Genomic DNA, 13,481 nt, shown 5'->3' with positions numbered 1-13,481 from the left:
TGTATATATGTGTGTGCACATTTATATATATGTGTGTGTGTCTTTGTGTGTCTATGTATGTGTGTATTTGCGGGCATGTTTATGTGTGTGTATAAATGTGAGTGAACACTTGTATTTGTATGTGTGTTTATGTGTGTGGGCTTGTGTGTATATGTATGTTTGTGTGCACGCTTGTATTTGTATGTGTGTTTATGTGTGTGAACTTGTGTGTATATGTATGTGTGTATATGTATGTGTGTGTGTGTGTGTTTGTGTGTATATGTGTGTATGTGTGTGCGCGTGTATATGTGTGTGCGTGCGTGTATATGCATGTGTGTGTGCAAGCTTGTATTTGTATGTGTGTTTATATGTGTGCGCTTGTGTGTATATGTGTGTGTGTGTGTGCACGTGTGTGTGTGTTTATATGTTTGTGTGTGTGTATATATGTATGTGTGTGTGCATTTATATGTGTGTGTGTGTGTACACCTGTGTGTTTATGTATGTCTGTTTGCATGCATATGTGTGTGTGTGTATATATATGTGTGTGTGTTTGTGTGTATGTATGTGTGTGTGTATATGTGTGTGTGTGTGTTTGTGTGTATATGTGTGTGTGCGCGTGTATATGTGTGTGTGTGCGCTTGTATATGTGTGTGTGTGCGCTTGTGTGTATATGTATGTGTGTGTGTGTGTGTGTTTGTGTGTATATGTGTGTGTGCTTGTGTGTTTATGTGTGTATGTGTGTGCGCGTGTATATGTGTGTGTGTGTGCGTGCGTGTATATGCATGTGTGTGTGCAAGCTTGTATTTGTATGTGTGTTTATATGTGTGCGCTTGTGTGTATATGTGTGTGTGCACGTGTGTGTTTATATGTTTGTGTGTGTGTATATATGTATGTGTGTGTGCATTTATATGTATGTGTGTGTACACCTGTGTGTTTATGTCTGTTTGCATGCATATGCGTGTGTGTGTATATGTGTGTGTGTTTGTGTGTATGTATGTGTGTGTGTGTGTGTGTGTGTGTGTGTGTATGTGTGTGTGTGTGTGTGTTTGTGTGTATGTATGTGTGTGTGTATATGTGTGTGTGTGTGTCTTTGTGTGTATATGTGTGTGTGTGCGTGTGTATATGTGTGTGTGTGCGCGTGTATATGTGTGTGTGCGCGCTTGTGTGTATATGTATGTGTGTGCGTGTATATGTATGTATGTGTATGCGTGTATATGTATGTATGTGTGTGTATATATATATATATGTGTGTGTGTATGTGTGTGCACTTGTGTTTATATGTATGTGTGTGTGTGCGTGTATATGTGTGTGCGTGTATATGTGTGTGTGCACGTGGGTGTGCGAGTATATGTGTGTGCGTGTATATGTATGTATGTGTGTGTGTGTGCACATGTGTATGTGTGTATATATATGTGTGTGTGTGTACTTGTGTTTATATGTGTGTGTGCGTGTATATGTATATATGTGTGCGTGTATATGTGTGCACGTGTGTGTTTATGTGTGTGTGCGTGTATATGTGTGCATGTGTGTGTTTATGTGTGTGTGCGTGTATATGTAGATATGTGTGCGTGTATATGTGTGCACGTGTGTGTTTATGTATGCGTGTGTGTGTGCGTGTATATGTGTGCATGTGTGTGTTTATGTGTGTGTGTGCGTGTATATGTGTGTGTTTATGTATGTTTAGCTACTATGTATAAAAAAAAGATATAGAACTACCTTTAGGTTGCATGTAATGTAAATGAAATATAAACTTTGTCTAAATGACATAAGATGTTCTTTATACTTGGTCCCATTGCCTCTTAAGTTGTCCCATTTTACAGATGCAAATATACAACTATTCTAAAATCCAAACTATTCAGGAATCCAAAACTCTTCTTGTCCCAAGCTGGTTGGACAAAGAGTTTAATACCTGTAACATTTATATCGTATTTTTTTTTTCTAAAAGTGCTTAAAAGCACTTGAGATAACTGTCCCTATATATTTGTAATATGTCAATCTATTTTATAAAATATATGTTACAGCACAATCAAAACAGTGCAGCAAATCAAGTGAAGTACAAAATACCTAAAGGTTTGGGATATATACTCTTTCTGTGCCACTGACAGAGGAACTAAGCATGTACGTAGATGAGGGTAATATTCATTTTGTGGCATTGCAGACTGGATGTAATAACTGCTTGAGTGCAACTATCTGTGCTCCAGTATTCAAATCCAGTGCTTTGTAATTGTGAAGCATATACGCCTGGTGAGTTATTTCACAGCACAGAGTTAGATCGGTATAAAACGTATATGTCTTACTAATGTGCTGTAAAATCCACAGTTCTATGAGGATAGTGGTTCCCAGTGACCAACACTGATAAATCATACTAGTGCCGTGTATCCTAATCTTCCCTGGTGCTTATAGGTGGATATCTTATTGATGAAAACGGTTTACTGAGGCTTTTTTTGCTGAAATAAAGGTACTAATTTTCAGAAAATCTTAGAAGCTTAGAAAACCACTAAAATATATCTTGTTAGTAGTGTGCATAATGTGCACCATCTCACATGGCACACCAAACATTCAGCTAGATTACGAGTTTTGCGGTATGAGTGAAAAAGCAGCGTTAAGGCTCTTTTTCACTACCGCTGGTATTACGAGTCTTGCAGGTTTAGGGGCACCGCACACTTTTTTGGCCTTAACGCAACATAATTACCGCAGCTTTTTCAATGGTACTTCCATAGCGCCGGTATTACGAGTCTGCCTGGGAGGCCAAAAAACGAACGGTACACCCTATACCGCCAAGGTCAATACCGTAAACTGAAAGTCAGTAGTTATGAGTTTTGCGCTACAAAGCTGTAGCATAATACTCACAACTAAAGTGCTAAAAAGTACACTAACACCTATAAACTACCTATTAACCCCTAAACCGAGGCCCTCTCACATCGCAAACACTAAAATAAAATTATTAACTATAATAAACATATTAACCCCTAAACCGCCGTACTCCCGCATCGCAAACACTAGTTAAATATTAACCCCTAATCTGCCGCCCCTAACATCGCCGCCACCTACCTACATCTTCCGCCCCCAACGTTGCCGCCACTATACTAAATTTATTAACCCCTAAAAAACCCTAAATCTAACCCTAACACCCACTAACTTTAATGTAATTAAAGTAAATCTAAATAAAACCTACTATTAATAACTAAATAATTCCTATTTAAAACTATTAAAACTAAATACTTACCTAACTACTAATAGTTACATTGTAGCTATCTTAGGTTTTATTTTTATTTCACAGGCAAGTTTGTATTTATTTTAACTAGGTAGACTAGTTAGTAAATAGTTATTAACTATTTACTAACTACCTGGATAAAATAAATACAAATTTACCTGTAAAATAAAACCTAACCTGTCTTACACTAACACCTAACATTACACTACAATTAAATCAATTACCTAAATTAAATGCAATTATCTAAATTGCAAAAAAACACTAAATTACACAAAATAAAAAAAAGAAATGATCAGATATTTAAACTAATTACACCTAAGAAATCAGCTTTTACCTGTAAAAAAAAAAATACAAACAACCCCCCAAGAGTAAAACCCACCACCCACACAACCAACCCCCCAAATAAAATCCTAACTAAAAAAAACTTAAGCTTCCCATTACCCTGAAAAGGGCATTTAGCTCTTTTTCAGTGCCCACACCCTAAGCTAAAATTAAACCCACCCAATAAACCCTTAAAAAAATCTAACACTAACCCCTGAAGATCCACTTACAGTTTTTGAAGACCCGACATCCATCCTCAATGAAGCTGGCAGAAGTCCTCAACGAAGCGGCAGAAGTCTTCATCCAGCCGGGCAGAAGTCTTCATCCAACCGGGCAGAAGTCTTCATCCAGACGGCATCTTCTATCTTCATCCATCCGGAGCGGAGTGGCCAATAGAATGCAAGCTCAATCCTATTGCCTGATTGGATCAGCCAATAGGATTGAAGCTCAATCCTATTGGCTGATTGTATCAGCCAATAGGATTTTTTAACCTTTAATTCCGATTTGCTGATATAATTCTATCAGCCAATTGGAATTCAAGGGACGCCATCTTGAATGACGTCATTTAAAGGAACCTTCATTCTGGAAGAGTCGTCGTAAGAAGAGGATGCTCCACGCCGGATGTCTTGAAGATGGAGCCGCTCCGTGCCGGATGGATGAAGATAGAAGATACCGTCTGGATGAAGACTTCTGCCCGGCTGGATGAAGACTTCTGCCCGGTTGGATGAAGACTTCTGCCGCTTCGTTGAGGACTTCTGCCGGCTTCGTTGAGGATGGATGTCGGGTCTTCAAAAACTGTAAGTGGATCTTCAGGGGTTAGTGTTAGTTTTTTTTAAGGGTTTATTGGGTGGGTTTTATTTTTAGGTTAGGGTGTGGGCACTGAAAAAGAGCGAAATGCCCTTTTAAGGGCAATGCCCAATGGGGATCTTAGTTTTTTTTTAGTTAGGATTTTTTTTGGGGGGTTGGTTGTGTGTGTGGTGGGTTTTACTGTTGGGGGGTTGTTTGTATTTTTTTTTTTTTTACAGGTAAAAGAGCTAATTTATTTGGGGCAATGACCCGCAAAAGGCCTTTTTAAGGGCTATTGGAAGTTTAGTTTAGGCTAGGGGTTTTTTTTATTTTGGGGGGGCTTTTTTATTTTGATAGGACTATTAGATTAGGTGTAATTAGTTTAAATATCTGATAATTTCTTTTTTTATTTTGTTTAATTTAGTGTTTTTTTGTTTGTAATTTAGTTAATTGTATTTCATTTAGGTAATTGATTTAATTGTAGTGTAAGGTTAGATGTTAGTGTAACTTAGGTTAGGTTTTATTTTACAGGTAAATTTGTATTTATTTTAGCTAGGTAGTTAGTAAATAGTTAATAACTATTTAGTAACTATTCTACCTAGTTAAAATAAATACAAACTTGCCTGTAAAATAAAAATAAACCCTAAGCTAGATACAATGTAACTATTAGTTATATTGTAGCTAGCTTAGGGTTTATTTTACAGGTAAGTATTTAGTTTTAAATAGGAATTATTTAGTTATTAATAGTAGGTTTTATTTAGATTTATTTTAATTACATTAAAGTTAGTGGGTGTTAGGGTTAGACTTAGGGTTAGGTTTAGGGGTTAATAAATTTAGTATACTGGCGGCAGATTAGGGGTTAATAAGTGTAGGTAGGTTGCGGCAATATTGGGGGCGGGAGATTATGGGTTAATAACATTATGTAGGTGTCGGCGATGTTGGGGGCAGCAGATTAGGGGTTAATAAGTATAATGTAAGTGTCGGTGATGTCAGGGGCAGCAGATTAGGGGTTAATAAGTGTAAGATTAGGGGTGTTTAGACTCGGGGTTCATGTAAGTTTGTTAGGTGTAAACATAAATTTTGTTTCCCCATAGGAATCAATGGGGCTGCGTTACGGAGCTTTACGCTGCTTTTTTGCAGGTGTTTTTCAGCCGGCTCTCCCCATTGATGTCTATGGGGAAATCGTGCATGAGCACGTAAAACCAGGTTACCGCAGCTTTCAGCAGCGCTGGTATTGGACTGCGGTATGGAGCTCAATTTTGCTCTACGCTCACTTCTTGCCTGCTAACGCTGGGTTTTTGTAAACCTTTAATACTAGCTCTGTAGTTAAGTGAGCGGTGACAATAACGTGCAAGTTATTACCGCACCCCTCATAACGCAAAACTCGTAATCTAGCCGATTGTGAATTATACACCCAGAACAAATGAATTTAAACAACCACAAATTAGTATAGAGTAGCGCATAGAAATCACTAAAAATAATGCTGTATAGAAATAAATGGCTGGTACAGCGTATAGCTCAAACACATTGTTTTTGTGATGCTGCCCGTTCAATAGCCTTCAGACATAGCTCGGCTATTGCTTTGGCTCTTAATGATATTTGTACTTACAGGGACAGTCACACTATTATTGGCCACAGTTATTACCATTGACTGCTGATATCCTCGGCCACAGTTCCTGATCCCTCTTACCTCTTCCAAACATTCAGAAAAAAAGCAGCAACTCAGAGGCTTCTGTTATTACTGTGGGATGAAGCTAGAGCGCTGAATGTCACAAAAATCAATACGGCAGATCTTGTCTGTGTTTTGAGAGTGTGTTAAGTTATATTTTCTCTAAAAACAGGGCACTTTAGGGAGCTAGGCATGCCTTGAGATATTTCTCCTTGTTATAAACTATATTCTATTAACCTGGCCATGAACTGCTGCATTTAGTTAAGTATCTCAGCTGCACTTGGGGATTTTATAAGAGATGTTTGGTGTAGCTGCAGCGTTCATTTAGTAGATCTGTATAACTCCTGTATCTTCTTGTTCTCATAGCAGTTGCTTTTGATTCTTGCTTCTAGCATATATTTCAGGGCTCATCAAAAAATGTCTTAGTGTTGTCAGTTGAAATGTCATTAAATCTGCATTTCCTTGACAAGCTCTTTATGCACCAAATGTTTATCTGCAGCGAACCCCTAGACTATCATGGACAACTGCATCAAATTGCTACACTATAGGCTAGACTACAAGTGGGGCTCTATTTAGTGCTCCCGCTCGTACGTTAACTTTTCTACAGGTTAACTTTTTGCAGGCTTTGAGTAGCGATCGTATTACAAGTTGAAAGTAAATATTTTACACTCAAACGAAACCTAAACCCCCCCCCCAAAAAAAAACTAACGTTAAGCAGTAAGAAAAAAACACATACGTAAACATCCCTGTATATAGTAAATTAAAAGAGCACAAAGCATTAAGAAAAAAAGAAAGCTCAGCACCATCCACCTCCAATGCTTTTCACCTCACTATAAATGCAAACAACCTTAAAGTGAAGGTCCATTTTTATGTGAAAGTGTCCGGTTTTTAAAAAACTATTAAAAACATAGGCACTTTCATTCATGAAAATTGACATAGCACCGTATTTTAAAAATACCTTGTTCTTCTGAAACGATGCCCTGCGTGCTTCTTCCTGGTTTACTTACCCAGCAATGACGAAACCGGCTTCCTCCAATCACGGCATCAGGAAATGATTACCCCGTTGGGGAAGCCGTGATTGGAGGATGCCGGAATTGCCAATGCTGACGTATGAAGAGGCTTGCGACGGGCTGGTGAAGCACTGGAGCGGCTTCAAGAAGAAAAGGTAAGTATATTTTTAAAAGAAGGCTGAAATGTCAATTTTCATGAATGAAAGTGCCCTTGTTTTTAATAGTTTTTTTTTTTTAAAGACCAAGCACTTTCACATGAAAATTGACCTTCACTTTAAGGGACACTAAAGTCAAAAATAAACTTTCATGATTCAGATAGAGCTGCAGTTGTAATAGACTTTCCAATTTATTTCTGTTAACAGATTGTACTTAGTCTTGTTATATGCACAATTTCTGAGGCACCTGCTACTATAGAGCATGTGCACAAGCTCACAGTGTATATGTATACTAGTATGTGTACCGGGGTTAGGTTCCAGAAGGAATGGTTGTAAATCGAAACCGTTGTAAATTGAAACCCAGTTTATAATGGGAAGTGAGGGAGATAGGTTCCAGGCCCCTCTCAAAATTGTCATAAGTAACACCTAATACATTATTTTTAAAGCTTTGAAATGAAGACTTTAAATGCTAGACAGCATTATAAACCTAATAAAATAATCACACAACACAGACTTCACTTGCATTTTTCTGCAAACAGTTCTTTATATGCATTCCAATCTATAGACAGGAAGATCTTGTTCCTTTGAAATCTGCTCGATAGCTCAGGTTTGGTTCAACTGATTCATTTCAGCTTGCTTGGCTTTGCTGCAACACAAGTGGACAGCTCCACCTACTGGCTATTTTAACAAACGCACTGCTTCTCAATGCTTTTCAATAGCAGTCACATGACTGGAAAAAAAGGTTGTTATTCTGAAACGGTGTAAATTGAACCGTTGTAAAACGAGGGCCACCTGTAATCTGCTATTTTTTCCCTCAGAAGTTATTACAGGGTTTGTCCATATAGCTTTCAGAACATAGTTACAAGACCACATGCACAAAAATCAGGCTTCTATGTGGAATGTGTAGAATGTGCGAAAAACACATTGTTTGCAACTGTCTAAACATGTCACGACCATTCTCCTTGTGCTAAAACAGTATAAGGACACTATGGGATGTATTTGTATATGAAATATGTATTTTAATACTTACAAAATAGATGCTATCCCCATGTAAAATGTCATTTATGTGTAAACGTGCACATTTTTCCCCCTCTTGACTGTAATAAAAGATGTATCCTGGTTGAGGGCCTCTGGTGGATACTGTTTTATAAGTGAAATTTCTCATTTTGGAAGCCAGAGCGAATGAGCTATTAGTTGATTATTCTCACAACAAACAAGCCATGTTCTGTTGCTACCTGCATGGTCATTGTTCCTCACTGCGTATGCTTTGCAGTGGTATTTGGATGGTTTCCTGCTCGCTTTAAGCACACAAAAAAAAGCCATTTCTGTTACAATGGACCCTAACAACACAATGACGGCATTAAGGATTTATGTGGAGGTTTCATTATTTTCTTCTCTTTTGTTCCTTACAGGATGTCTTCCAAGCGACCAGCCTCTCCGTATGGAGAAGCAGATGGGGAGGTAGCCATGGTGACAAGCAGGCAGAAAATGGAAGATGAGGAGCTTGAAGGGCTTCCAGCCTTTCACCTTCCCTTGCATGTGAGTTTTCTTACTAAGCCTCACTCTGAGGAATTCCAGCCAGTTTCCTTGCTGACGCAAGAGAGTTGTGACCACAGAAGTCCAGCATATCATCACAACACAATGGTAGGTTTGGATCAAGACATATTTGCTAAATTGCCCTCTTTTACCATGTTGCTGACAAGCCAATGACATCAACTTTAGCATAATATCTGCACAGTCATTAAACCTGAGTCAAACACTTTCAGATGTGCCATCTGTAGGCTTCCAACCATGGACATAGTGGGGCAGAATCTTTAAAGTTCATCTAAATTGCAGAAAGCCAACAGTACTATATGTTCCCTTAAGAAAAGGAAAAAAGATAATTAATTGTTTATAATAATATATTTTTCATTAAATAATTTATTTTTCATGCAAACTGTGTATTACAGTATCAGCAAGTGGGCTGGACAGGGCGTTTATAGGTTTTACTGATAACATAACAATTTGTTTTAGCATTAATAGGTGCTCACATGTCCTATGATCAATGCTGCCTTTCTTAGAACCCCAGAAACCTTGCATGATCCTCCACTTTCTTTAGTAAAAGTGATGATCTCAGGTAGCTCTGCAAGAAGATATCAGTCAGGGTGTGAACATTTCTGTGTTCTATACTATAGATTTATTCTATTGAAACTGATCAGCTGTTTATCACACAGTGCAGTTGTTACAACTGTTACAAGTAACTGAAATAAAAGTTTCGTTTTGTATCCAGTTTTTGTCACAAAGCTTCACAAACCGTTTGAGTTAGCCTTATTAGCAATGAGTATTTTTAACACTGGCAAAACATTAGATTGGGTCAGTTATAGTAATCAGGCTGGTCGAATACTTGTCCTCTTCCACCTCATACACTAAATAAACATGAGATCTGATTATCTAAAACTCTCTGTTATGGCGAGATTGTCTATGAGTTGTTTATCCTGGTATGCAGGGTTCTAGATGTGAAAAAACAATAATATTCTAATATAAGGCCTAGCAAGTCTCTGATCACTATGCCCAATTTTTTTGAATAATTAGTTCTTTATTAGTCTACAAAAGCTGGTTATTGTGTTTTATATCACTTCTATTAAATGACTTTCAGAGCATTGAACAGAACATTATTACGTTTAATGCAAAGTGTGCTCATTTCCTAGCAATAAAAATATTTTAGTTTTAGGGAACATCTTGTTCTCCTACAGACACAAAATGTGATTACTTTCTACAACAGTTGAATGCAGTTAGTTTCCCGGCGTGGCGAATAGATTTCTAAGGATTGTGCTAAAGCTGGCTTACAGGCCATATGTGCAGTGTGGAGGCAGAAGTTGGTGTTCGGAGGCAGCGTATTTCCCTACGTACAATTTCACACATTTTATTCTTAAACTGATGTTTCTGAGAGAGATAGACACGCTCATCTATAACAAGGCAGGGATGGTAATCTGTGCGTAATGTTGGCTTTTATGGTTCGTTACGCTGTGTCATACAATGATATTATATTGTTAAGTATAGCGTTGTAAGCTTCTTCCCCAGATAGCACATGAAAGCTGTTTTTGTAGATATAATCCCCGGCTTTTAGTAAAGTCACATCTGATCTATACTCTTACAGGGTGGTCATGAAAGAGAAATGGGAAACTCACCAATTTTCAGGGAAATAAGCTCTCTGACAAGATCCTGATAATATTGATCTGTAGAACGGAGAATTTGCTGGAATTTTTATTAGAATATACTGAACCATCCTGTCAATAGAGCTATTCTAAGCCTTGTGATATGCTGAAAAACCTCATTGATATCCTCAGGAGTGTTTGGATGATTGTTCTGTGATCAGCTAAAGAACCAGATTAAGGTCACTAGGAATATTAACGATTGTGTTGTAATCACACCCCCAATTCATAACACTAGAGGTTTTGGATGAAAACTCTGTAGCAAGTTAAATATCTGTGCTAGGCTAGCTATGTGATTTACTTTGTTGGGGCTAGTTCAGTTATGGGATTTGCTGTGCCAGGGCTAGTACTATGGTTATGGGATTTGCTATGTTGGGGCTACTAGGGTTATGTGATTTGCTGTGTTGGGCTACTAGGGTTATGGGATTTACTGCGTTGGGGCTAGTAGGATTATGGAATTTGCTGTGTTGGGGCTAGAAGGGTTATGGTATTTGTTGTGTCGAGGCTAGTTGGGTTATTAGCTTTGTTGGGGCTAGTAGAGTTATGAGATTAGCTTTGTTGGGGCTAGTAGGGTTATGGGATTTGCTGTGTTGGGGCTAGTAGGGTTATGGGATTTTCTGTGTCGGGGCTGGTAGGTTTATGAGATTTGCTTTGTTGGGGCTAGTAGGGTTATGGTATTTTCTGTGTCGGGGCTAGTAGGGTTATTAGCTGTGTTGGGGCTAGTAGAGTTATGAGATTTGCTTTGTCGGGGCTAGTATGGTTATTATCTATGTTGGGGCTAGTAGGGTTACGGGATATGCTGTGTTGGGGCTAGTAGGATTATAAAATGTGCCGGGCTAGTAGGGTAATGGGATTAACTGTGTCAGGCTAGTAGGGTTATCCGATTGCTGTGTTGAGGCTGGTAGGATTATTAGCTATGTTGGGTCTAGTAGGGTTATCTGATTGCTGTGTTGAGGCTGGTAGGGTTATTAGCTATGCTGGGGCTAGTAGGATTATAGGATTTGCTGTGTTGGGGTTGATGTGTTGGGGCTGGTAGGGTTATTAGCTATGTTAGGGCTAGTAGGGTTATGGGTTTTTCTGTGTTGGGGCTAGTAGTGTTATTGGCTATGTTGGGGCTAGTAGGATTATAAGATTAGCTATGTTGGGGCTAGTAGGGTTTTAACATTTGATGTGTTGGGCCTAGTAGTGTTATTGGCTATGTTGGGGCTAGTAGGATTATAGGATTAGCTATGTTGGGGCTAGTAGGATTATAGGATATACTGTGTTGGGGCTAGTAGCGTTATCTGGTTGTTGTTTTGGGGCTAGTAGGGTTATTAGCTATGTTGGGGCTAGTAGGATTATAGGATTTGCTGTGTTAGGGCTGGTAGGGTTATTAGCTATGTTGGGGCTAGTAGCGTTATCTGGTTGCTGTGTTGGGGCTAGTAGGATTATTATCTATGTTGAAGCTAGTAGGGTTATAGGATTTGCTGTGTTGGGGCTAGTAGGGTTATTAGCTATGTTGGGGCTAGTAGGATTATAGGATTTGCTATGTTGTGGCTTGTAGGGTTATTAGCCATGTTGGGTCTAGTAGGATTATAGGATTTGCTGTGTTGGGGCTATTAGAGTTATGGAGTTACTGTGTTTGGGCTGGTAGCTTTATATGGTTTCTGTGTTGGGGCTGGTAGGGTTATTAGCTATGTTGGGTCTAGTAGGGTTATCTGGTTGCTTTGTTGGGGTTGGTAGGGTTATTAGCTATGTTGGGTCTAGTAGGATTATAAGATTTGCTATGTTGTGGCTTGCAGGGTTATTAGCTATGTTGGGGCTAGTAGGATTATAGGATTTGTTGTGTCGGTTTAGTAGGGTTATTAGCTATATTGGGGCTAGTAAGATTATAGAATTTGCTGTATTGGGGCTGGTAGGGTTATTAGTTATGTTGGGGCTAGTAGCATTATTTGGTTGCTGTGTTGGGGCTAGCAGGGTTATTAGCTATGTTTGGGCTAGTAGGGTTAAAGGATTTACTGTTTTGGGGCTAGTAGCGTTATCTGGTTGCTGTGTTGGGGCTAGTAGGGTTATTAGCTATGTTGGGGCTAGTAGCGTTATCTGGTTGCTGTGTTGGGGCTAGTAGGGTTATTAGCTATGTTGGGGCTAGTAGCGTTATCTGGTTGCTGTGTTGGGGCTAGTAGGTTTATTAGCTATGTTGGGGCTAGTAGCGTTATCTGGTTGCTGTGTTGGGGCTAGTAGGGTTATTAGCTATGTTGGGGCTAGTAGCGTTATCTGGTTGCTGTATTGGGGCTGGTAGGGTTATTAGCTATGTTGGGCCTAGTAACGTTATCTGGTTGCTGTGTTGGGACTGTTAGGGTTATGGGGTTGCTGTGTTGGATCTAGTAGGGTTATTGCAGTGTTTTTATTGGGTGATTTGCATTGCAGTGTTTCATTACACTTTGTATGATAGTTCCAGATTTTATTGTCAGAAGATTGTGCTGTTTTGAGCAGAAAACATTTGTAACAGGATAATCTCTCTGTGGTGAAGTGAATTCTGATATCAGTGGGGATATTGGGAGATAGCTGTATATACACTTGCAAGCTTTAATCACTTATGTAATGCCTGCTTTTTCCCTGATGGGTGCTATGTTATCATGTAACAGACCCCTCGGCTTCAGTAGGTCCTGTTATTAGTTGTACTCAATGAGTTGACTGTTTTAGTTTTTTGCTATAGTCACATCAGTATTACTGCAAGACAATTATGGTTATATATAAAACACTGTGGGCTAGATTAAGAGTGGAGCAGTATTTTGGGCTCCAGCTTGCGCGTTTCCTCCGCTAGAAGTAAGCTCTTTGCATATTACAAGTAAAATATTTTTGCATGAGTGCTAACCCGATGCGTAAAAAAAGCCAAACTGCAAATATAGCAACCACGTCAAAAATTACCCCGTAGAGTTCAATGGAACGAAAAAAGTGGAAAAAACACCCTTACTCGCAAACAAAACCGCGTTTAACCAAGTGTACTAACCCAACATGAAATATGAATATTTTTCATTCCAATGTTCTTTACATAGCAAAATATGTTCTATTTATTCTTAAATATATATATACATTTGATTATATATAGGAACATGTATATACAGATATATATATATATATAGATATAAGAATATCTATTTAAAAATACTTAGACCA

General features: G+C 38.6%; 1 protein-coding gene across 3 annotated transcripts in view; it reads left to right on the top strand.

Annotated features, from left to right (window-relative positions):
• Positions 1–13,481, top strand: part of SOX5 (SRY-box transcription factor 5) — a 488,205-nt gene that overhangs the window by 52,874 nt on the left and 421,850 nt on the right. For 2 of the 3 annotated variants that reach the window (XM_053719111.1, XM_053719110.1), the window contains exon 2: positions 8,547–8,778. In XM_053719111.1, the coding sequence (XP_053575086.1) occupies positions 8,547–8,778 (232 nt within the window). The remainder of the gene's footprint in view (positions 1–8,546; positions 8,779–13,481) is intronic. The other variant, XM_053719112.1, reaches the window with a different exon arrangement.

Source organism: Bombina bombina, chromosome 6 (assembly GCF_027579735.1).
Source record: "Bombina bombina isolate aBomBom1 chromosome 6, aBomBom1.pri, whole genome shotgun sequence".
Lineage (NCBI taxonomy): Eukaryota > Metazoa > Chordata > Amphibia > Anura > Bombinatoridae > Bombina > Bombina bombina.
The sequence above is the reverse complement of the archived record's forward strand: the minus strand, read 5'-3'. Positions and strand labels throughout refer to the sequence as shown.